At 41.8% G+C, this 26669-nt stretch overlaps 1 protein-coding gene across 1 annotated transcript in view; it reads left to right on the top strand.

Annotated features, from left to right (window-relative positions):
* The window catches only part of LOC124545249 (scavenger receptor class B member 1), a 388675-nt gene that overhangs the window by 352633 nt on the left and 9373 nt on the right, over nt 1-26669 (top strand). Inside the window, exons 5-8 of the mRNA XM_047124122.1 lie at nt 7459-7597; nt 9664-9867; nt 16580-16976; nt 21426-21544. Coding sequence (XP_046980078.1) covers nt 7459-7597; nt 9664-9867; nt 16580-16976; nt 21426-21544 — 859 coding nt within the window. The remainder of the gene's footprint in view (nt 1-7458; nt 7598-9663; nt 9868-16579; nt 16977-21425; nt 21545-26669) is intronic.

Raw genomic sequence — 26669 nt, 5'->3', positions numbered from 1 at the left:
CAACACAGCCAGCGCCGGCCTCTGCCCTGCTTCTAACTTGGCTGCCTGCATTGTGCAGTGCCCCATTGGATTTTGTGTTTCACATATGCCGTGCCGTCTCTGTGCGTCGTCTGCCGCGCGCAGTGTCTGGCGCAGCTTGACTTCGCATCGCTCTCTGTCGGCGATCGTTTCAGTCGCACGTCCTGCCCTCTGAGCAGTTGATGCGAGCAACAGGACAGAGAGCCACCTAGCGGATAACATAGGAACTACTTGCACCAACCCGCTCGCAAGAGAACAGACGATTTGTCTCGGAGCGGGTGAGTTCACCGCTCCCCCCACCCTCGGAACTCGCCCGCTCAACGCTCACCCCACCGTCTCGACTCTAGCCAGAGCGTTGAGCAAAGCGACTCAGGTGTCACTCTGGTCTCTGCGGTCTCGGCTCACGCAGTAATACAGCTCGCGGCTCGACCTGCTCGACTCAGCGGCTCTGTATCGGAGTTCGTCTCTACTGGATATTGTTCTTCGTAGTAATACCGCTACGTGTATTACATTATTATGTTATGTATACATCATTTGTTTTTATTTTATTTTTATTTGTTTAAACTGATTAGATTAGGTTCCTGACGACTCCTCTTACTGTAGGATTTTTATTATGGACACTCGAATTTACGCTTTAATTACGAGCGAACCGATAAACGTATTGCAAAATGTGATACACCAATATTTTCCTTGTTTTATTCTGCATAAGGCTATATGCAGCACTTTCGTTTTACAGTCAAATTCATAGTTTTTTTCTTATTCTGGTACGGATTTTGCGATTTTAGGCGTCTTTGGAAGGAAACGTTCACTTTAAAAATATATGGCTTGCGATGTATTTGTATGAGGTTAATGAAATTTTAATACATTGTAGCCAAATATATTGTTAATGTAAATCTCAAGTTACAACATTTTCCGATCACCCAAAAAACCACGATAGTGCAAAATAAATCAATAATCAAAAACTTTGTCATATCGTGGAAATTTCAATAAACAATACAAAATTCTTACTCATTATCTGTGTTACTTCAAAATAGGATCAAATAAGATCAAAATACAGGTATAGTACTGGAATAAACCAAGTTTAAAGGGCAATGTGCCTTCCATTTATTTTCTATTGTAAATGAGTGGTGAGTCATGAAAAAGAGCTAATTCATTTCAGGGAGTGAACAGTTCTGATCCGATCTCTGAAAAGAACAGTTTTGCCCATCTCTATTAGGAACACACTTACTCCGCATCCACGAGGCCGACCTCTCGTCTGGCTCACACATCAAGACACGTGTACGCACGCCGTGTCCGACTGCCCCTCAGTCTCAAGTGCGTTGCGTACTTAATCGGTGTAGCCAAGTCAGTTGCGCCGCGCCGTCTCTTTTTACGAGCGGCAAATACCTCAGCAATTAACCTCTATAACGCCGGCTAATGTAAAAGATGTGCGATTAGACGCATGTTTGTGATAGAAGGCGGTCAAGGTCTGCGTACGTGGTATCGCGCCATCTAGATTATTAGAGGTAAAGGTTATTCAACGCCGGTTAGAAAGGTGTTAATCACTATGGTTCAAGTGCAAACTAGCGAATTTTTGTAAGTGGTCTATTCTGTATCCATGACGTACACTATCTGATCAAAAGTATCGGGACATCCGTACGTAGGTACGAATCCTGCCTCGGGCATGGATGTGTGTGATGTCCTTAGGTTAGTTAGGTTTAAGTAGTTCTAAGTTTAGGGGACTGATGACCTCAGAAGTCCCATAGTGCTCAGAGCCATTTTTGAACCCATACGTAATGCGGAACTGACAACAACATGTCAGCAGAAGCGGACGCGCCAATATAAAAAGAGGCAGCGAGTACCGTTTCGTCAACAGAGAAGCACTAACAGCAGAATGAGTCGGTCAGAAGACTTCACTAAATCCTAACATGGACTAACTACTGGATGTCACCTGAGCAGCAAATCCATGAAGGATGGTTTATCCCTCCTAAAGTTGCCCAAGGCGACTGTTGGTTCAAAATGGTTCAAATGGCTCTGAGCACTATGGGACTTAACTTCTGAGGTCATCAGTCCCCTAGACTTAGAACTACTTAAACCTAACTAACCTAAGGACATCACACACATCCATGCCCGAGGCAGGATTCGAACCTGCGACCGTAGCGGTTGTCGGTTCCAGACTGTAGCGCCTAGAACCGCACGGCCACTCCGGCCGGCGACTGTTGATGTGACTGTTCAGTGGAAAGGAAGAGCGACACCCAATTCATCTACTGACGGACATGGATCGTCAAGCATTGTGGAGAGTGGTTGTGAAAAATCACATGATATCAGCGGAGGGAATAACTCGTGAGCTCCAAAGTCATATCAGCAGTCCCATTAGCACGATGATTGTGCGTAGGGAATTAAAGAGAATGGTATGCAATGGCCGAGAAAGTTCCCATAAGCCAAACACTTTAAGTGACGTTCTGTTTCGCTCGCAATTATATAATATCACTAAGTCATCTGTTTATTCGCTTATAACGTATTCTACGTCGTTTAAAGACGAGAATAATGTTAGAAAAATGTTGGACTCAAGCGTACCAACAGTTTCTGAAGAGAATGGAGGCGGGAATGTTATGGTTGAACGTCCTGTGGACGTCGATATCCTTAGAAGCGGAGGACTGGTCCAGTTGTACGTGGAGAGAGCGAAAGTTAAGCAATGTACGCAACTCAGTCATTGAATCAGTGAACATCGGAAAACAGAATCTAAACGTTTGAGATGTTGTGCCATAATAATAAATTCGTGCGGCTTAACAACCCGGTACAAGTCTTTCAGCTCGACGTCGTTTCGTCGATTTGTGTGTTCCTATCCCAATAATTTTATCTGGGAAATGAGTCCTACAGTTTAACGTGGAATCCACACCATGTTTCGTCCCTAGCGAATTTTGATATCATAGAGAGTTGAAGGCTATGTTAGACTGTCGTCCGATGGGTACTCGATACTGTGACTTTTCGATTTCACGGCACGAACTTTACCATTACACCATCAGGCCTGCCTAGACGATATAATAAAGGACGATGCTGAAAACTGAGCTGATAACATAACAAACAGGACTTAAGCACAGGACGTGATGGTACTTGAGGCTGCCGAAATGTACAAAATGTTGTACAGGAAGACATAAAGTAGAACTTTCACGACAAGTAACTGAGGATGCTGGGTGTAGATACTACTCTACCCTTTCCCTCAGTAACCTCATTATGCTTTTGAATAGAAAAACACACTAGATGTGAGTACAAAGCTTCTTGTCTTTGTTGGTGGTCTGAAAAAAATTAATATCCGGTGTCACAGAAATGAGGCACTGAACCACATCTGTGACTTTTCTAAGGCACACTTAAGCAGACGATACTGTACTGAAGATATCCAAACGCCGACCACCCAGTGAGGGCTGCAGTTCTGAGTCCTATTACGCATTTCTGGGATGCCCTTCAGTCGCCACCAAGAACATCTTAAGAGTCTCAGCGAGCCAGCCAACCTGTGTTGCGAGCTGAGTTGAGTTCGTGTACCACTAGGACCTGCCATCACATCTTTTCACACGCATACTCTGCACAACCAGTAAGAGAGTCATGCTTCTCCTCATGGTGTAGGCCTTCTGGAAAGACTCGTGTTCATTCCTCTTGCCACACAGTTGTCTTGAGCCTATCTCGTTTATTATATCTGGGGAGAAATAACGTATGCGCGTTCCCCGGGGCTCAGTCAGATCCATCATCGATCCTCATATAAGTAAACTGTTAGAAATCTGCACCCGTATTTGGTCTCTGCGCTGTTGTTAAATACACGGCAGTGTTGAAGGTGGAAAATTATATCTTCTCGTTCTGGGGCCATTTTTTAAAATTCTAGTGTGGACATAAGACTATAAAATCAAAGATGTAAATTGTCTATATACAGAAAACTTGAAAAAACAATGTATGACAAACTAAAGACATAAGGAAGTCTTACGGCTAACAATAATATTGCACCGTTAAAGTCAAACACAAATGCACACGAAATTAGCAGAGGTTAATTTTTTACAGGCACGTCGAATGAACGGAACTTAACAGACTAACAAGAAAAAAATTAACAACATTTTAAAACTGGAACGTAAAAATAACTGTCCTAAAGAACTGGTTAAATAGCCGAAGGAAGTTACCATGAATAAGACACCCATTAAAAACAGCATAAAATATAGTAAGAAAATTATGAAGTGAAAAGATTTTAGATACATTACTAACCCTGGAACCGAAGGAAGAGAAAAGAAAGATAAAATTGAAGAAATGAAATCTTTGATAAGCTTCTTAAAAATGATCCTCAATTGACCTGTAATGGGAAATGAAAAAAAATAAGAATTCTGAAATGTACTGTATATTAGACATCACTATGAACGAGAAAGCTTTGTTTCCCTCCCTCTCCTTTGCTGGCAACATCTTCCCGTCAGAATTCATTGAAAATGTGGTTACCGTTTCAAATAGCTTAGAGATTAAATAGGCACTTTCAGGGAGCATCGTTTATTTCAGATGATCTGAATTGGCAACAGCGTGGAAAAGTTTTTCTTCCTCATTATCCAGTAGCTTCCTTCAAAGAGTTATGTCCTGGTACCAATTTTCTCCAGTGCACAGTCATTATCAACTGCCTTAGTCACATTTACAGTGCTCGAAGCTGCTATCGACAAGATATTCCTCTAGGGGAAAGGCACTGCCACAGATGGATGGCGTGAGTACTTTATGGCTATTGGGTGTCTAATAAGAGTGGAAACTTTCAAGCGGAGATCGTAACGTAGCTTCAACAGAATACGCGCATGTGTAGCTTATCGTTACCTTTCGGACCATGAGAAAGATCGAATCAGTGGCATGATGGACATGGTAGCATTAGACTCACAGCTCGCAGCACAGTGACTGAAGAACGAGTTAATTAACTTAGTATTTCATTGATAGTTTTGGACGAGTAATCCTAATAACGTTGAACAAGTCATTTTACATTCACATTGAAAATTAATTTGTAAATATGGCTGCACATGAGCATTTGTAAGGTCTTTTTTTTATATATACGTAGGTATGAGTATGTACCCACCACCTTTTACAGATTACAATAACAGAAATTCTGCTACGGAACAGGGGTAGTTGTCGAGGAGAAACTGTATCAGTTTATTTTCAAATTTTACTTTGCTGTTTCTCAATTTTATGTACCCGGGTAAATAAACAAAAATTTGAGTTGCAGCACTGTACACCACTTTTTGCGGTAAGGAAAACCTTAATGTGAATTAATGGTTGTCATTTTTTCTTCTGGTATTGTAATTATGCACATCATTGTTACCTTTGAACAGCAATGGATTTTTTCTAATAAACTTCATGAGGGAATATGTATACTGTGAAGCAATATCAGACACCCACCTTCTTAAACAGATGTCAACAAGATGATAGTGGGTGAGCACCACATATTCTTCTACAACGTTTCTGAGCTATGAAGACGTTCTGAAAGATGAGGCACCACAGAACAATATCCTAATCACATTGTTAAATAATACTATGTAAAATGTGTCAACTTATTGACTTGTCTTTCACCAAGATTCGTAATAATTCTAAGTGCAAATGTGGGTGAACTAAGTTGTTTTAGGAATTCCAAAATAGGCACTTTCGGCGAGCATTGTTTATTTCAGATGATCTAAATTGGCAAAGCCGGATCCGTCGCCAGTTTCCCCCCAATCCGAACTTGTGCTCTGCCCGCAATGACCCTAGTGGAACGTACAGATCTGATTCTTTTCCAATTGTAAACCTGTTTCGCAGTCTCTTTTAACATTCGCGCTAAACCAAAGCTGTCAATTTCGTCATTACGACGTCTTCTATCATATCGTGATGGCTTCAATGTTTTCGAAGAGAGTATCTACTAGGACAATACCAGATGGCCTGTACATCTAAAAGGAGACAAATGCTTGGTATCTTTAATACCAACAGCCAAATAAGGCGAGTTATTTTCAATCGTGTTCCTCGAGTGTCAGCATCTATCACGCAGATGTATGTTAGGACTTCCGGAGGTAATGGAATAAGGGTTGATGGTTTTCCTCTGCTAGACTCCGACCAGTATTCACTCCACATCATTAATCGACGAGCCAACGATACTAACAGTATAGATAAGAGATGACAGATTCTTATAAGCGAATACAAATGAAGGATAGATAACACAACGACGAAAATATCTAACTCATATACCGTTCTACAGGGAAAATAGTTTGTTACGAATCTGAACTCAGAAGTTTTCAAAGCAATAAGCCTGAAAAAAAAAAAAAAAATCGAAGGAAAGTCACATTTGAAAAATGACACGCTACAGAGATAATTGATTTTATTGTCTTTACATAAAATATTGTAATATTGTTGTAGATAATAGACTGTCTACTGATGTACAACACGGTTAAACGTAAATATTAAAGAAATTTGTTTAGTTTTTGCTATCGTCCCTTCTGCAACCGAGTATTACGGTGTATGTTCACGTCAGAAATGGCTCGCCTTTTAATCACCTCATCAGTGGTACAAAAGAACTTAATACTTGCAAGCCTTGTTCGCTGTATACAATCGTTGGTTTCTTAGATCTGAAACGGTTCGTTAGTTAGCCTACTTACATTGAGATGCGCCTTTCAAATACAGTGTGCAACGGAAACGTGTATGAGAGAGTAAATTTATGGTCCTTTGCTCTGACAGAACAGTAAAACAAAAAAAAACTAAGTCTTCGCCAGTATAAATGTCGGAATTACAAAAAAAAATTGGTACGATACCTCCATGGCAGACTTACTTACAGACAGGAATCGTGAACACGGTTGGCAATCTAGCCCAGACACCTTAGTCGGTAAGACAATTAATTCTACAGCAAGTGTCAAGGTTGAATCTCCTATCTAACATAAAATGTCAATCTCTCACGAAGTTCGACAACGGCGTACACTGTAATGTACAGTGTTGAACTCATTCTGGAAGCGCAGAAAGATGTTTGCTACTATCGTTTAATCTTCAACGGTCTGATTATGGTCTTGCAAATAAAACAGGAAACATCTGCGACGTATGTTGTTCTGTTGCACAAGCGAATAGCCAGTAAACTATTGAACAGGTTACTGAAACTCAAATGGGTCAAAAACGTATGATGATGGAAAATATTAAGTAATACAGGACGTAACAACAAACCACTCCAAACAATATTTTAACAATTGTCAAGGCAACGCAGAAACATTTTTGCAGTTACCCATCCGTATTCCCGCTTTGTGTGAACGCGATGCAAGATGTTTTTGTACTTTTATGTCGTCTATTTGTTAATAACTGTTGTAGATGAACCACTCACTTACCTGTGATCGGAGTAATATTCGTCTTTGCTGTAGTTTTTGATATAAATATGACGCAAGTCAACCAGTGCGGGAAACACGATGATGCAGACGAATCGTGAGCTAAACAGTTTTCGTGTTTGCCTGGCAGGGAGGACATGGAGAAGGTGAACATCAAGTTCCACGACAATGGTACCGTTACCTACCAGCACAACAAGATCCTGCAGTTCGTCCCGGAAATCTCTGCTGACAAGAACCTCAAGCTGACTGTGCCCAACATCCCTCTACTGGTAAGTATTCATTACTGCTCTCACCTGAGCACATTCTGCCATGACTACCGAGCCGTGACTAAGACAGTTCCCGTGAAGGCGTCCACGCACATCGAAACTAGGATCAATCACCTTTGAACGTAAATTAGACCTCGAGATCAGACACTTTGTATCAAATAGTGTATAACGAGTTGTGAGACAATGATTAAGGCAGAAACAGTTCTGAGTGAATTCATCACATCTATTGTCAATGGCGAACTGCATCTGTGATTTAAATTGATGGTTTATGTAGCTATAATACGCAATCAGTCGCTTTCTGACTTTGATAAGATTCCTTGCGCCATTAAATAATTTTCCAGCCACTGTAAGTTCATCATCTGATCGGGGCGTTATAGGAGCAATATTTCCTGGCCTATGTGCAGGAAGACGGTAGAGTTGTGGTAATTACACTCCCTCGTTGTATCCATGAGAAACTCAAGCCAATAATGTACATTTATATACACACACACACACACACACACACACACACACACTATTTAGGTGCACTTGGTTCATAGTAAACAAACGCAAGGCCTCTTTACTGTGTGTGTGTGTGTGTGTGTGTGTGTGTGTATGTATGTGTGTGTGTAACCTAACTAAAGGTGCATTATCAGAATGAATTTGCCGTGGATACGACGAAGCAGTGTAATCACGACTACTCTACTATCTGACTGCACACGGTCCAGAAAATAACATTCCTTCATTTCTAACTGATGATGAGCCTGCAGTGGCTAGAAATCTAGTTTAAGGGAGAATGTATGAAAAATTGGTCAAAACGTTGAAACTTTTTGCTAACAGATTTTTCTGTAGCATGTTAGAAATACTGTCTCCAATTTTCAGAGTTAAATTCGTGATACAAAGATGTAAAACCCATCTTGTTGCAAACAATTCGCGAGTGCCACGCCTACTTTTCTACACGACTCTGTCCTTGTTTGGGAAATTTTATAGATTCGTGTCATCAGAGAAGACATGTGTAGAATACAGAAGGCTGTGAGCCATTTGCGGTGTGATTAATTACGATACATTAAAGGAATGCACACTTGGTGGAACACACAACCCGAACGAAATCTTTAATATACTTGTTTACAAGAGACGCCCGAAGAAAACGTTTTCTCATGTACTATCGTCAGAATTTCGTCATATGATGGTTGTCTGGTGTTTAATGATGATAACACTGGAAGAATGAGGGCCGATAAGAGACTGAGATTTGATGGTGGTCACTTCACTAAAACCAGCTGAAGATGACTGATGATGTGCGTATTGCTAGTTCTGAATGGTTAGTGAAGGATATTGCAAAAAAGGCGTGACGGGAGGGTCAGATTAGAAGAACGGAGCTATATGAAGATCAAAGACACTAAATGTTTGGTTCCGGCATAAATGCTGATAAAATCTTTTTTCTGCATTTCTCGCAACTTTAATTCTTATGTGTATAAGGAACATTTACTGCTGAACCATTGAAGATAAAAAGGTGAGATTGGCTACGGACCATGTACATACTATAAAACAACCTTCTGTGGCACAGAATTTTTCAGTGTGCATTACTATCAGACTTAGCAAATTTTATTTCATAAAAATTTGTTGCAAGGTTTCTAAGACTGATTTTAAAAGACTGGTACCCAATTTATCTGATTACTAAGAATAACCTACCACATTTTGGAATTGGTAGGTAAAGAAATCTTTGAGGAAAAGTTCATCTGATAGTGTGTGTACTAAAAGTATCCAGCAATGCCACGAAAAAAATCATTTGAAAAAAGAAAAAAGACAGTTTACAGCCAGTAACATAGTGACATGTGAAAAAGTTACGTTAACTTATATGTACCCACGTATTTTTTCACACGTCCCCACCTCTCAGGTGCAAGATATCGTATCAAATTCAGAAAGCGACTGACTGCATATTGTACCGACATAAACTGCCAAATTACGAGTAACGTAAATTTGTCAACTTTGTAGTAATGCTAACAGATGTTGATGTAGAGGATGCCCGAAAGATGAGTACTGTAGATATGGAAGAAAGTGACAGGTAGGTAAGTGGAGCTGGTGTGTTGCAGACACTGTCCTCGCACATGAACAGCATACCGCGGCTGGCGGCCAGGGCGCTCAACATCGTGCTGCGCGTGTGGAAGCAGAAGCCGTTCGTGCACGTGACGGCGCAGGAGCTCATGTTCGGCTACGACGACCCCTTCACCAAAATCGCCAGCAAGGTCTTCCCGCGCGGCCAGCGGCCCAACGCCAAGATGGGCCTACTGCTCACTGTAAGTACTCCGCAAGCCACCTTGTGGTGTACTTTGTGTTTCATTGACAATTTCTCCTTTCCCGGTCCAGTCGTGACTGATGCTCGGGAAGAGCGTGTGTTGGCAAGCCGCAGTGTGAGCTCGACTCTCTTATCTTACTGTTCATATTGTACATGGTGACCGGGTTAAACATATAATAATACAATATGTAGTAATTTGAGATGTAGCTGAATATTTAATGGCGGTTTGCTTCTAAATGCATGGTAAAATGTAAACTTTCATGGCCGGAAATGTTACACAGGTGCTTAACGCAGAATTAAAACATCTCACCAATGAAACTTCCTGGCAGATTAAAACTGTGTGCCGGACCTTTTTTTGTAACCATATATATTTATTTAAATATATTAACAACGATACATTAAAAAAAACAATTTATTCTATTAACCTATTATATTCCTAGTGTTGGTTAACATTACTGTCATTTTATAGGTTTTCCTTTGTATATTCTTTTCTTTTCCGTTTTGCTCTTATTGTTATTTCTTGAACCCTTCTACATGGCCATTTGTCATCTTTTTTTGGGTAAAACATTGCAGGCCAGGCATAATAATTTATATGTAGCATCGACACATTGATTTTGAGTTCATGTTTCTGCATGTCATGCACTTGTGATGCCACAGCCACATTGTGCATTCTGGTTTGATCTCTTCCCTTGTTTGCACTGTTAGGTGGGGCAGTATGAGGGAAACATCAGCATGATAGATGGAGCAGAAGTGGAAGAAACTTTTTTACATATACTACAGATTATACATAGACTGAAGAAGAGAGAAATTTATGTCATATAAGAGAAGCAGAGAGCGAAGTGTGAGTAAACAATATAAATTTTATAGGGCACATAGTAAAGGAAATCATTAAAGAAAAAATGAGTAGTTGGCACTTTTCACTAACAAGGGAATCTCCCCATTGCACCCCCCTCAGATTTAGTTATAAGTTGGCACAGTGGATAGGCCTTGAAAAACTGAACACAGATCAAACGAGGAAACAGGAAGAAATTATGTGGAACTATGGAAAAAAATAAGCAAAATATGCAAACTGAATAGTCCATGGGCAAGACAGGCAACATCAAGGACAGCCTCAGTTTACGAGCGTCATGGTCCCGTGGGTAGCGTGAGCAGCTGCGGAACGAGAGGTCCTTGGTTCAAGTCTTCCCTCGAGTGAAAAGTTTTCTTTCTTTATTTTTGCAAAGTTATGATCTGTCCGTTCGTTCATTGACGTCTCTGTTAACTGTAATAAGTTTAGTGTCTGTGTTTTGCGATCACACCGCAAAACCGTGCGATTAGTAGACGAAAGGACGTACCTCTCCAACGGGAACCAAAAACATTTGATCGCAAGGTCATAGGTCAACCGATTCCTCCACAGGAAAACACGTCTGATATATTCTATACGACACTGGTGACGGCATGTGCGTCACATGACAGGAATATGTTGTCGACCCACCTAACTTGTACATTTGGCGAATGGGTAAAAAGATTCTTCTACCTTGCCCGATTTAGGTTTTCTTGTGGATGTGACAATCACTCCCAAAAAAGTGATGAAAACATAAGAGTTCGTCACATAAACTGAAAATAAAAAATTAAGCTTTTCACTCGAGGGAAGACTTGAACTAAGGACCTCTCGTCCCGCAGTTGCTCACGCTAACCACTGGAGCACGGCGCTTATGCGTTCATAGTGTTCTTGATGTTGCCTATCTTACACGTCAACTACTCAGTTTGTATATTTTGCTTATTTTTTTCATAGTTCCACACAACTTCTTCCTGTTTTCTCGATTGATCTGTGTTCAGTTTTTCAAGGCCTATCCACTGTGCCAACTTATAACTAAATCTGATGGGGGTGCGATGCGGAGGTTCCCTTGTAAGTAAAGCTTTCATCCTACACAATACAGTAAAATAACGAAAAAGAAAAACACTCGTAGTACTACTGGGCATACTTTTGACACTGATTTGGCCGCGAGCATGACAGATGTTTGGTGAGAAGCACTTTGTATCACTGATTTCACCAATAAGAAACATTTTATACTACTATACTTACCTATTTGAGGCGAGAGCAGAAAGCACTATATTTTCTGTTGCTCTTATTCACTATCACTGCACACTTTCTTCTTGTGATGAGTGTGGTGAGGTGGCTGGTGGCAATCCCGAGACTCGAACTCGGGACCTTTGCCTTCCGCGGGCAAATGCTCTACCAACTGAACTACCCAAGCACGACTCACACCCCGTCCTCACAGCTGTACTGCTGCCAGTACCTACCTTCCAAACTGGTTTCTGGATCTCACCAATGCATTGCTCAGGAATGGTTATTCGTACACTGACGTGGAAAAAGCGTTAGTACCACCGCTTAGAAATCATAGCGATACTCCAGCGCCGGTGAAATCTAAAGTTTTCCTGCCATTTATTAAAGACGTGACTGACCGCGTAGAAAAAAATCTTGAAAAAGCTGAACATCGCGGTAATTTACACACCCACACGGAAGATAAAAGATCACCTAAAATCGGCCGAGGATGCCAACCGCAGGTAAAAGCTACAATTAATAGGATTCCGTAAAAAGAACTGTCCAAAAACGACTCGAAGAGTCGACAATTGCAGAAGGGAGACTGACGGATAAGCTGTTGCGGAACATTCCTTACAGCCAGGAAACCACCACATTCATTTTGATAAAACTCAAGTACTGGCAGTTACAAGCGTATACCGTGAAAGGCTGTACAGTGAGATCACAGAGATTGCAAAACACCGCAGGAATTTCAGTAGGAAGGAGAAGGGCGTGAAATTGTCATTGGGATTCTGGTGCTGAAGATGTGTATCAGTCTTCCACAACGGGATGACTGCAACAGCGGACGACGGCAGTCGACAACGGCCAATTGCGACCGCGTAATCACAACATGTGACGCCACACGGAAGCGGAATTTTGCTGTAGTCGGTATCGAGCCAGGGTGAGAATCGGACATTCAGCAAAGCTACGATTCCCCTCGAAAATGTTCTCCGCAGATGGGAACGAAAGGTCAGGTTTTAAATCTAAATCCATTCGACCGCGGCATAATAGCTGGGAACATTTTATTAATTGTGAAATGTTTACTGTGTTTGCTTGCTGCAATTGGTACCGTGTACACATGCACGTAACTGCTTTATTCATGTAAACGGGCATCAGTACACATGTGGACTCCACAGCACAAGGTGTTCTGTGTGCTTTCTGTCGTGGAGCTAAGTCTGTCACACTGGTACAACGTCGTTTTCTGCGTGAGTATTCACTGCGTCCAGCTGCCGGTTATCCCACTTACGTAACAATTAAGAAATAGGACAATAGCCTTAAGGAAGTGGGAATTTCGATATCGGACCACCGCGCCAAGCACGAAGTTACAGAGGCTAGTGTTGGATTAATCCATACTTTTCTTTCTAAGGGGGTTTATCAAGAAATAGGTGTACCAGACACTAGTTTGTAATATACCAGATCCGTGCCTTCGCATTCGTGCAGATACCACAAAATGTCAGATGTTCAATGTTTCAGAACACTTGAGCAGGAGTGGAATAGAGATATGATATCTGTCGCGCCACTACTAATTCGCATATCGACGTGTGTTATGTGTAAAATACTTTTTAAGTTACCATACGCGTGGAAATGTACCGTCAATAAATATCTCGTTTACTTCTCAAGTTATTACATTTTATATTATTACATATCTAACCCGGAATCCTGTATATTAATGGTACTGCTAACAATATTAACAGAACCTCAGACTTCCCGCAGATAATTCTTTTATCTGTAATGAAGTATTGTGTGAAGAAACTTGGACGAACATTCTGTTACATTATGATTAATTTCAAAGTGGTGCAAATATTGGCAATTTGATCTAAATAATCAAACTTGTAAAATTTTTCACTTCAGAGAACGGAACAATGTAGCATTTTAAGATTACAGTATCACAGAGTCAATTGCAATCAGTTACTTAATATAAATACGTGGCAGTAACAATTTGTAGAAGTACGACACGGAACGTTCGCAAAGCCTCAGTCGCAGGTAAATCAGATGGCAAACTTCGGTTCACTGACAGTATATTGGAATAATACAATAAGTGTGCGAAGGGTGTTACTCACAAAACGATCGTGTGACCCATTCTAGAATATTGCTATTCGTGGGATTTGCAGCAAATAGGAGTGACAGGAGATATGGAACGTATACATCGAAGGACAGCATGAACGGTCACAGGTGCGTCTGACCTACCTGTCAGGTCACAGACATACTGAAGAAACTGAACTGGCACACGCTTTAAGACAGACGCAGATTATCTCGTGAAAGCTTAGTTACAAAGTTTCTAGAACAAGCTCGAAGTCAAGCAGCTAGAATATACTACAACCGCATATATATTGGTCCCATTGAGATTTCTAAGGCAAAATTATATCGATCACAGCACGCACAGAGTCGTTTAAACAGCAGTCATTCTTCCTATGCTCAACATGGGTGTGGATCGCGAAGTCACACTAATAAGAATTGGAATGGGAAACACACTCTGACGTTCTTTAAAGAATATAGATGTAGGCTCACCGGAGACCCTTCGGCCGTTGTATCGAAGTTATCCCTGTCTGTGAGGCTCGGATTCACACTATTTTCTTTTTCTCCCATCACTCTTCTGACTGCATTGCTGCGGCCTGCGATCTTCTCCAATGCTAATCTCTTCAGCTAAGAATAACACTTGCATTCTCGTTGGAGATATTCAGATCTGTCTTCCCTACCGTCCACAGCTCCATGCAACACCATGGAAACTATTTTCTGATCTCTTAAAAAATATCCCATGGTTCTATCCGATTTTCATGTCAGTATTCTCCATACATTCCTTTCCTCGCCGTTTCTGCAACGAAACTCCTGATTTCGCATCAGTCCACATAATTTTCAACTTTGTTCTTCTTTGTCAGCTTTCTAAGAGTTTCTGATTCACTCAAATGTAATGCTATGCTCTAAACTTAAGTTTTCAGATATTTCTTCTTCAAACTAAAACTTGTGTTTGATGCTAGCAGACTCCTTTCGGGTAACCTGGTTTTTATATCCTCCTCGATTCGGCCATCATGAATCATTTTGTCTTCAAGCTGACCGAAATCCTTCATGCCATCTACTTTTTGGTCACCAGCTATAAGTTTATCGCTAATCCCACTGCTACTCATCTACATCCACATAATACTCCGCAAGACATCTAATGGCGTGTGGAGGAGTGTACTTTTTGTACCACTAACTGAGGCCTGGAACGCTGTTCCACTCGTGAAAAGCGCGTGGGAAGAATGATTGTCGGCAAGCCTCTGTATTGGCTCTAATTTCGAATTTTCCCCTTGTGGTTATTACACGAGACGTATTCGGGCGGGAGAGAGAGAGAGAGAGAGAGAGAGAGAGAGAGAGAGAGAGAGAGAGAGAGAGAGAGAAGTAACATGTAGTCAGAGTCTTCCCGGAAAGTGCTCTCCCAAAGTTTCAATTCCAAATCTCTGCGATGCACAACGCCTCTCTTGTAACCCCTGCTAATGGAGTTCGTTGAGCATCTCCGTAAAACTCTCGTGCCGACTATATGATCCTGTGACGAAATGCGCCGTTCTTCGTTGCATCTTCTATGTCGGTTCTATGAGTCTTATCTGGCAGAGACCCGAGATAGATGAACAATATTTAAGAATAGGTCGAGCAAGCGCCGTATAAGCCACTTACTTCGTGGATCAGTTACTTTACCTTAAGATTCTTCCTATGCATCTGAGTCTGCTATCTGCTTCTCCCACTATTTGCTTTATGTGGAAATTCCACTTACGGCCACTTTGGATAGTTACCCCTGGATATTTTACAGTATATACTATTTCCAGCGGTTTGTCATTAGCAATATAGGTATATAATAGTGGATTTTTTCCTAGATATCCCAATATGTCAAAATTTTTTACTTTTATGTTCAACTGCCAGAGCCTACATATTTCATCAATTCTCTGGAGATTATTCTGCAAATTGTTACTACGATACTATCTTCTGGCATTGCTACAGTGTTACAGAACAGCCTTATAGAGCATCCGACACTTTCTACTAGGTCATTTATATATGCTATAAACAGTAACGGTCCGATCACAGTTCCTTGGAGTGCTCCGGAAATTACCTTTACATCCGTCGATTTTATTCCGTTAAGAGAGACATGTTGAGTTCTGTCAGCCAGGAAGTCTCGAAACAAGTCACAAATACGCTTCGATACTCGATAAGCTCGTATTTTTGTCACTAAACGGCGGTCGGGTCGGTGTCAAATGCCTTCCTGATGTCAAGGAATACGTCACCAAACTGACCGCCGTTGTCTACGGCGCTGTGGATCCACTGGAGGAACAGAGAGAGCCTAGTATCGCAGGAGACCCGTTTGCGGAATCCATGTTGATTTTTATAGAAGAGATTTTCATTCTCCAAAAAGTCATAATTATTTAGCATGAAACATGTCTCTCAATTTTGCAACAGATTGGCGTCAACGATATAGGTCTACAATTGTGTGCATCTGTCCTACAGCCCTTCTTAAAACCGGGAATGACCTTTTTTCGGTTCACTCCCAATCCGTTCAGTTCATATTCTGTTCACCATATGTACAAGATGAGCAGTAAGCTTAATAACATACGCCAATGGGTGATAGCGACATTAGTGACCCTGCAGCTAGTGAGTACACTGACTGGAGCTCCCCGGCCTGTTTCAGCGGAACGGCACGCTGGACGAGGTGTCCACCATCTACACGGGCCACACGACGATGAAGGAGTTCGGGCTGATCAACCGGCTGAACGGGCTGGACCACCTGCCGTACTGGCCCGAGGCGCCGTGCAACAGCATCAGCGCCTCGGAGGGCTCGTTCTTCCCGCCGCGCTACTTCACCGGCGCCGACGTGGTGCACGTCTACGACAAGGACCTGTGCCGCGTGCTGCCGCTGCGCTTCACGCACATGACCGCCAAGGACGGCATCGAGGCGGGCTACTACGTCCCGCCCGACGACGTCTTCGAGGCGCCCGACAAGAAGCCCGACAACCGCTGCTTCTGTCCCGCCTCCGATGGCTCCTGCCCGCCCCGAGGTCTGCAGAACATCAGCCCCTGCCAGTATTGTGAGTACTGCACACTTTCTCTACCACTACTCCTCTCCTTCAGAGCCTGAATAGCTCGCAAGGCTGTTGCAGGGTAAGTTGTGCGAAGAAAAAAAATTAGGAGAAATATTCGATACATTCCTCCGTTTTAACATTGAAGGTTAATTAACATTGAAGGCAGCCAATCAGGCCGTTGCACGCTCTAATTCAAGCGGCTCGCCAGAGACAGTGTCGCCAACTGCGTTCTTAGTTTGGTTTTCTAAAATCAAACAAGAGCTGCACAAAAACTGGCCATAGTGCAGCAGTACTGTATTTTACAGCATGTAACATGCTACGGACTATAAGGCGTACCTTAATTTTAAGCATTTTTTTAAAAAATGACATTACCATTTTTATTATTAGACTTCAAAACTGGCCCCATTCTTTTTTCGTTTATAAAACCGAACCTACATTTCAAATCCCTGAAAATCGTCTTCTGAGTTTCCTCTTCCTCCTCCTCCTCTTCCTCCTCCGCCTCTTCCTCCTCCTCCTCCTCTTCTTCCTCCTCCTCCTCTTCTTTGCCGGCCGGTGTGGCCAAGCGGTTCTAGGCGCGTCAGTCTGGAACCGCGAGACCGCTACAGTCGCAGGTTCGAATCCTGCCTGGGGCATGGATGTGTGTGATGTCCTTAGGTTAATTAGGTTTAAGTAGTTCTAAGTTCTAGGGGACTGATGACGTCAAATGTTAAGTCCCATAGTGCTCAGAGCCATTTTTTTCCTCTTCTTCTTCTTCCTCCTCCTCCTCCTCCTCCTCTTCTTCCTCCTCCTCCTCCTCCTCCTCTTCTTCCTCCTCCTTCTCCTCTTCTTCTTCCTCCTCCTCCTCCTCTTCTTCCTCCTCCTCCTCCTCTTCTTCTCTTCTTCCTCCTCCTCTTCTTCTTCCCCCTCCTCCTCCTCTCTCCTCTTCTTCCTCCACCTCCTCTTCCTCCTCCTCCTCTCCTCTTCCTCCTCCTCCTCCTCCTCCTCCTCTTCTTCTTCTTCTTCCTCCTCCTCCTCTTCTTCTTCTTCCTCCTCCTCTTCTTCCTCTCCCTCCTCTTCTTCCTCCCTCCTCCTCCTCCTCCTCTTCTTCCTCCCTCTTCCTCCTCCTCCTCCTCCTCTTCTTCTTCATCCTCCTCACCACCCTCTTCCTCCTCCTCACCCTCTTCCTCTTTGTTTTTAAATGGTTCAAATGGCTCTGAGCACTATGGGACTCAACTACTGTGGTCATCAGTCCCCTAGAACTTAGAACTACTTAAGCCTAACTAACCTAAGGACATCACACACATCCATGCCCGAGGCAGGATTCGAACCTGCGACCGTAGCAGTCGCACGGTTCCGGACTGCGCGCCTAGAACCGCGACTTTGTTTTTCACTGACTCTGTGCACTGCAGTGACGCATCATAGGCTAGATAGTGTTCCAGGTTTGTGATGACGGGGTGGGAGGGAGACAGTGTTAGCAAGCCTATGATGGGTTTCCCGCGCCATGAAATATATGGTTATTTTTGAGACCGTCAGAAACTTTAAACCAAACGCTGGAAATTTGTATACTAATTTCGAGCATAAAACGCACTTGAACGACGCAATTTTCCGAAGAAAAACGTGCGTCCTGTTGTCTGTCAAATATGGTAGATATCATACCCGAGCTAAATGCTGAGCTGTCTCGTGAGTAAGACGACCAATATTTTATCATAGTTTTATGGGATATGACCAATATCTATGATTTTAAGGGAGGTTTAAGGGAGATTCAGTAGCGATAAATTGCAACAGCACAACTAGATGGTATTTTCTTGGAATGGGTGACAATGGTATTATAAAAATATGAAAAAAACTGGCGTACTTTGCTAACTTTTACTCTTTTGTCATACGGTATCATATTTCGGCGTTACTTCACAAAGCAGGAGGAAGAAAATAGTACGCAGCAAGCTCATTTAACTTTGGAGGCCATGTGCTTTGTGGAGTTTTTATGTCTCCATTTTCACTGGAAGAGCATATGATGGAAATTGCTTCAGTTTAGCAGCAAATGCAGACACACTTGAACGCTGACAGTGTAATAAGCACACTCGCAGGAGGACGACCAAACAAATCGGAACATTTGGTGTTGAACGTCCTCTGTTTTGGATTGCTCACAACTTATGCGATCCATAAGTACTGGTTCTTTCAAAGCGTTCCAAAATGTTTTGTTGTGTGTGTCAATTGAGAAATACGATATGTAATCAGTGTGGTTAAATATGAACGTCTCTATAATCCGCTTTCGTGAGTCCTTTTTACTTCAGTGTGTAATGTATATACCTCAGCTGTTGAGCTGTACTCGTCATGCAATTCCGTGGGCTTCGAGAAACAAACAAAAAATCATCCCTCTCACGACCTCTCGAGACGCGTAGGCTATGTCATTCTTTCTCCGCTCCTCTCATTCCCTTAAGTCACACTGTCTTCTTCCCGTAGAAACACGAACAGAAAAAGGACTCCAACTCGACAACAGTACCGATTATTACAAGAAAACTTTTCGAGATCTGTCGGACAGGACGTTCGAACTATCGATAGTAATTCACGGGATTAACATTTATAACAGTGATCACTGACGAAACACACGGTAGAGAGAGGCTGTCTGTAAGGGAGCAGGGAGAATTTAAAAGAAATTGCTATTATACTGGAGATACGAGGAAATATGGGAGAGTTGGTACCCTTACTCGTGCACTATCATCTACAGTATGAGATCAACGGACCATAATTGTATCTGGCGGGCCACTTGAATTTTCTTTTGCATTGATCTGATTGGCTAATCTAAATGCTAATTAAATCGGGAAAACGCCGCCACGTATATAATTTTATTTCCTAACAATTAATCCTCAACACAGCCTACCAAACAACATCCTTACAAGCTTTTCAGGCTGTTTCTGACCACACTGTATACTTCGCAAGCCACTTTTGAGTCATCACTGGTTTGATGCTGCCCCTCCATAAATTCCTTTCTTGTGCCAACATCTTCATGTCAGAGTAGCACTTGCAACTTATGTCCTCAATTATTTGCTAGATGCAGAAATATTCAACTACGTCTGTTCGTTTAGCCTATGTGGTCTTAGAGTTTGAGTCTGCCTTCCGAAATTTCTCACTAAGTCGACGAACCACCTTACGATGAGATAGAGCTGTTACCGCAAATTTTGCACCAAATGTCTCGTGTTTTCTGTAATTGTAATCATTTGTCTGTACATATACATCACATGTTCCTATTTTCGTCCAATTTGGATAATTCCTTCGTGGTGCATCAGGCTATTTTATTTTTTTATTGTAGATTCTCACCAATTTATTTCTCAAATTACGGCCTACGTTTGATAATACTTGCGTTCTTATGGCGAGGAATTCTCTCTTACCTTGTGTTCTTACTGTTCTTACGCTCGTGATACATTATTTTGCTTGCAGCTTAGTAGAGAGCCGGCCGCGGTGGTCTCGCGGTTCTAGGCGCGCAGTCCGGAACCGCGCGACTGCTACGGTCGCAGGTTCGAATCCTGCCTCGGGCATGGATGTGTGTGATGTCCTTAGGTTAGTTAGGTTTAAGTAGTTCTAAGTTCTAGGGGACTGATGACCACAGCTGTTAAGTCCCATAGTGCTCAGAGCCATTTCAGCCAGCTTAGTAGAGAATCGGTCGCTTACTCTGATGTTGTGTGTGCCGCTAATCCCACATCTGTTACTCCTCAACGCCTTCGTCTCTCTTTGGTTAACTCTGTCCATACTCTACTCATTAGACTTCATTAGATGGGTACTGTAATTCCTCCTCACTTTCACAGAGGATAACAATGAAATCAGTGAACCTTGTCAGAGACACGATTTTACCTTGAATTTTAATTCTACTTTTTGAGCCATTATCTTAATATCCTCCTTTGCTTCTTCGAACAGTACAGGAGAAAGTCTGTATCCCTGGCTTATATCCTTTTTAACCGGAGCACTTGGTTCTTGGACTTTTATTCTTACTGTCCCAAATTCGTTCCAGTTACCCTTAGCGTATTAGTATTATCCTGATAATTTCGATCATCTTACAGAACCTCATGCTATTGAGCAATTGCTGTAGGTCAACCAATAGCACTTTAAGTCTTCGGTTTCCGTATGTCATGCTCCTTTGCCACGAATAACGTTATAACTTCCACACGGGTGGTTTTAGCCTTCCTAAAACGAAACTCATAGCCCTCTGAAAGTATGCGGTGCCGAAACTTTCGTGCATACAGTTTACATTTATATATGAACGCTGTTTTATAACTTCTGTTCTGCTTCTATTAGTAGCATATTCTAAGACAATATACAGGACAGTTCTGACAAAAAACCACAGACTACGACAACAGTAATGCTTGTCTGTTGTAGACCGACTGGTTATAAGCATAAAAGACTAAACTATCAGTTTGTTTAAATCTACGTCGTTGAATGCACAAACTGAAATGAGTATAACCGATGAATTTGTTTGCTTCGCAGCCGCCCCAGTCTACCTGTCGTTTCCGCACTTCTACAAAGCTGACCCGTCTCTCCTTGAAGCCGTTGTGGGACTGAAACCTGAAAAGGATAAACATGAGACATTTTTCAAGATTCAGCCGGTAAGTGAAAGCTGTTTTGCACTGACCATTGACAAACTCTTCGCTCAGTTCCTGAGTACAGCTAACTAAGATCATTATAAATTCAAAACTAAAGACACTTTTGTTTTAAATTGTCATACAGGTTTTCATTAACGATGGAGAAATATGTCACATATTTGTAAGTCAATGTTGCGTGTTCCGTAACTCTATCTAAACACGTCGGTCATCTTCTATAAACATGTTTCATCATTACCATGAACCAAAATCATTTCTTAGCAATCAACTTTCAGGTATGTTATTTATGTACTTCCTTAAGAGTACGTACTTATTGGTGTACTTGTTTAATTAATTGTTTAATTAATTGTTTAGTTAATTGTTTAATTATTTATTTGGCTTGACCAGATTGGCGCCGTAAGTGCCTCTCTTACATCAGTCCAGAAATAACACACATGACGTACCACAAAATATTTCAATAACGTTCTCTGCCTCTGTGCATGCTTATGGTTCAATTACATACAACTAAGAAATTATAACGAGAGCAGTTATAATAACCAACACAAATAGTAACAGCGAATAATAAAAGTAGTAGTAGTAGTAATCTATACTAATAGACTCTGGTGTGCAGAACCCTTAAGACCGAAAATAACGTTCGCACATGTCACTGCCAAGTACAAGGGTTGTCCGTAAAAGAAGGTTCCCATGACGCTACAGTCCTGAAAAGCGCTGTTACGGTGGATCCCGCGGTTCTGTGGTGTACCTAGGATCCCCCACTCCAAATCCCCTTCCTAGCAGCTGTACGTGATGGATCTCCCAATCGCCTTGCCCGCCAGGTGTGAGTTGCGCTCGGTGATCCGTTTCCTGTCTGCAAAAAACGTTACGCCGACAGAAATCCATTCCCAGCTATGCGAAATCTATGGAGACAAGTGTATGAGGGTACAACATGTGCGCAAATGGCGCAGAGAGTTCAAGAACGGGCGTACTGGCGTCCATGATAAGCGTTCCGGACGGCCATCTGCTTCTGACGAAACAGTCGCAAAAGTGGAGGCAGCGGTGCTCTCAGATCGAAGAGTGACGGTTCGTGAGCTCTCCGAAATGATCCCTGATGTCAGCAAAACGTCTATTGACAAGATTTTGACGGAACATCTAGTAATATAGCTACAAGAAATTTGGACCACATATAGAAAAAACTGGTACTATATAGTACAGTAGGTAACTGATAAAATACGAATGCTACGAACAGAGATGTCACTTTTTATTAGAGGTCAATAATTATACTGAAGTCACCGCGATTCATGACGGTCACCCAGACACTACAAGAGGCAGAACGCGGTTATTAATAGGGTGTAAGATCGCCACGAACGTCAATGCGTGGTCTGCAGAGTGCTCCCATGCTGACCACAAGATCGGTAAGGAATTACTGTGGTAGGGCGTTCCATTCCTCAACTGCCGCAAGAGACAACAGCTGGATGGTGTCGGTGCATGTGGACGTGCTGCAGTAAATCCTCCCAACGGATCCCATACGTGCTCGACGGGATTTAACTCGGATGAACGAGCAGGCCAGTCCGTTTGCCGAATATCTCTCGCTCCAAGATCTTTTCCACCTGCCCTGTTCGACGCGGTCGCGCATTGTTACCCATAAGAATGAAGTCGGGGCGGAATGCGCGCCTGAAAAGAAGCACAGGCGAAAGAGTACAGTACCCTCAATTACGTTGACCGATGAGTGCGCAGTGTTCCTAGATTTGGAGGTCAGTGCAATATGATTCCTCCTCACACCATAACGCCTGGACCACCAACTTATCATGGTCGACTATGTTCCTGAGTGGATTACGTGTTCCCGTCTCTCACCATATGAGAATACATCGCGCATCGTAGAATTCAGTACAATTATTGTCTTCGAATAGAACTGTCGCTTCTGTTCGTCGCATTGCATATTTCTGTCAATTGCCTTCTGTACTATATCGTAGCAGTTACTTTCATGCATGGGCGAAGTTTCATCGAAGTCTGAACCATCATACGAAGGTTACTTTCGACCTTAATTTTTGCACACCAGCGTACAGTGAGGAAACGGTTTTAGCAAAAATCTCAAAGTTCTTCATAGATATACTTCAAATTTTTACACGATGCTCTCCAATAAACATTCGGACCGATGTAGGTTATATATTATTTTAAACAATGATATATAGGGTTTTTGTTAACGATGGATTGTGAGAAAGAAAAGGTTGCTCTGCGCCATGACAAATATGCAGTTCTCTTTTTCGCAGTCGATTTTAACAGAAAACCTGTAAATTAGGAAGGTTATAGTTACGGTACGTTGGCCAATGTTGTCAAGCGTATTGCACAGTCTGAGTCGTGCAAAACTGTATACTGTTACCGGCTTGAAGAGTTAAAACCATGCGAAATAAGTTCATTGAAACTGCTACCATCACAGATCCAGCAACTGGACAAGCTTCTCTCTCATACCCCGCATACCAATGATCGCAACCGATTTACCAATACAATCAAAGAACATTTAAATGTCTGCCGACTAATCATTGCACCAAGACAACGGATATCAGCGTGAGATGCCTCAGCTAGCAGATATCACCTCTGTTTAGTATTATTATTATTGTTTTTATTATTAGCGAATGTCCCCAACCGACAACGATATGCACGTGATTTTCAGTCTTTCTTAGCATTGTTCTTACTTTCCCAATATTTCTTCATTTTCTCCCCAAAGGCTTTCTTTCTTTCTTTCTTCGATCCACTTGCTCGGTATGGTTTTGGTTCCGTCTCTAGAGTAAACTTCTAGTTATCAATTTTGATTCTGAATGCATCCCTGTCTGATGTGTTTCTTACGTCAATTTTTGCTTTTGTCAAATCCTCCTCAACATCAGTTACCAAGAGTATTGATGCTGGAAGTGATGTCACATAGTCCAATACACTTTTAGTTACTCTGTTTCCAGTACTTCATTCGTCTCTTTCTTATATCAGTTTTGATGTTTGATACTAATTCTGTTGTCTCGATTGTTTGCAGCCTGTATCCATCTTGTGTGAATCGTAGTCTAAAATTTTTCTGATAGTCTTTCTTCTACTTCCTTAATTTCTTGTAAATCTAGTTTTCAATTCAATGAGAGTGTTTCACTTGCTTATATGCCTGTCGGTTTGATTACTGTATTATTGTCTTATCTTAGTGCCTCTTGACAGGCATTTTTTGTCATAAAAATGTGAAAAAAGCCTGGACACTTTCTTGGTTTTCTGCAACCTGTTTTTTGTGCTATTTTTTCAAGTCCTGTTGGTTCAATAATTTCACTGAGATATCTAAAGTGTTTGACTCTGTTAATTTCACCATAATTTAAGTTTCGGAGTATCTAACTTGGTACACATGAACTCAGTCTCCTCAAAAGAGATTTTACGGGCCAACCTCCTTTGCACATTCTTTGAGGCTCTATATTTCGAATGTTCAATTTCCCTTGACCTGTTCCTAGTTGGACTGGATTCCAAAAGTTTTATTTTCTTAGTTTCCTATTTCATTCTTTCACTACTTCGTCTAAAACTTGTTGAATAATAGCGTCGGGATCCCATTTCCTACTCTTACTCCTATTTTAACTAAGAATGTTACGAAATTTTATGTATGAATTTAATTTTCGATTTGGTTCGTGTGTGTTTGTTTGATCAGTTTTAGAGTTTTGATGTCTAGTCCATCTTCTTCTAGAAAACTGCATAGAGATAGTCTGTCTATAGAGTCGTAGGTTTCTTTGAAAATCAACGAATGTGCGGAGTAATGGTTTAATTTTTAAAATAATTTTAAGATTAAAGATACGTTCCGGTCACGACCTATTAGGTCTAAAGCTTGCTTGGTAATCTGAAATTGTATATTCTAGTTGTTCTTGCGCGCTCTTCAGGAGATAGGTGGATGAAATTTTGTAAGTGGCCGTCAGAAGTGAAATACCTCTTTATTTTTTTTACATCTGATCTCACCCTTTTTGTCCAATGAATGAATTAGTGCGCATTTCCAATTCTCTGGAACATTTTCCGTCTGCCAAATTTCTTGGATGATTTGAGTGATCTCTTTTGAGGAATTTGGAACAAGGTTCTTCACTAGTTCAGCTACAATTCCATCTTCTCCCGATGACGTATTATTTTTGAGCTTTTTACTGTGACTATAAATTTCTTCTTGTATTGGCGGTAGTGAAGTTTCATTCGCGTATTCTGGTTGTAATCCAGGGAATCTCGTCCTTGGATGTGAGCAGTTCAGAAGTCGTGAGAAATATTTGACTAATTCTTGACAATTTTCCTTATTAGTTATTGTGAATTTCCCCTTTTATTTCCTGAAACAAAGGTTTGATGGAATGTATTCTTTGATTTGATTTACGAACGTTTTGTAAAAGTCGTGTGTTTTGTGGTTCCTAAAGTCATCTTTAGTAGTAGTAGTAGTAATAGTAATAAAATGGATGACTGTTGAGAGATTCTCTGTACGTAGTAGAACACAAATATGTGCTGCGAACCTTAGGAAAGCGCATGCTCGCTCCATATACTAGGACGCTAATGCACACTTGTGCAGTGGCGCTCAATTCAGAAGTACCCACTTCGAATACTGAGACATTTTCATCGCTAGTACGTGGCAGAGGAGACAATGTGGCGTTGGTGGTGGTGGTGGTGGTGGTGGTGGTGGTGGTGGTGGTGGTGATGGTGGTCACTTCCTGATAATTAGCCCTTCGCCAATGTCCTGGGTTGTATTCTTAATGCCTCCGCAGTGTCTCGTCGTGTGAGAGCATTTGACACTGTTGATGTGGATACATCTGTCCTTCTGTCGACACCCTTTCCAGTGTTGTTAGAGATGGACAGACGATGTACTGGCATCGGGTTTCACCCTCTTCCTTCACTCACTGAAATACAACATGAACACTGCACTCGACTGTGCACATACATTCATCACAGTCATCTAGATTCAATATGTACACTTCTGACACAAGACTCAGAATCTGGGGACGAAGCGTTCCAGCTTGCGGGAAGAAAAAAATAAAATAGCTTTTTCAGTTGGGTAGCTCTATCTGCCCCTCGCCGTATCCCTGCTAACCAAGCCACACGACTTAACTTTAACAAGAAATTTTATATTGCCGTAACACCAAATAAGAGTGCGAACAGCAATCGTTGGGTCAACGAACAT

This window comes from Schistocerca americana, chromosome 8 (genome assembly GCF_021461395.2).
Source record: "Schistocerca americana isolate TAMUIC-IGC-003095 chromosome 8, iqSchAmer2.1, whole genome shotgun sequence".
Lineage (NCBI taxonomy): Eukaryota > Metazoa > Arthropoda > Insecta > Orthoptera > Acrididae > Schistocerca > Schistocerca americana.
The sequence above is the reverse complement of the archived record's forward strand: the minus strand, read 5'-3'. Positions and strand labels throughout refer to the sequence as shown.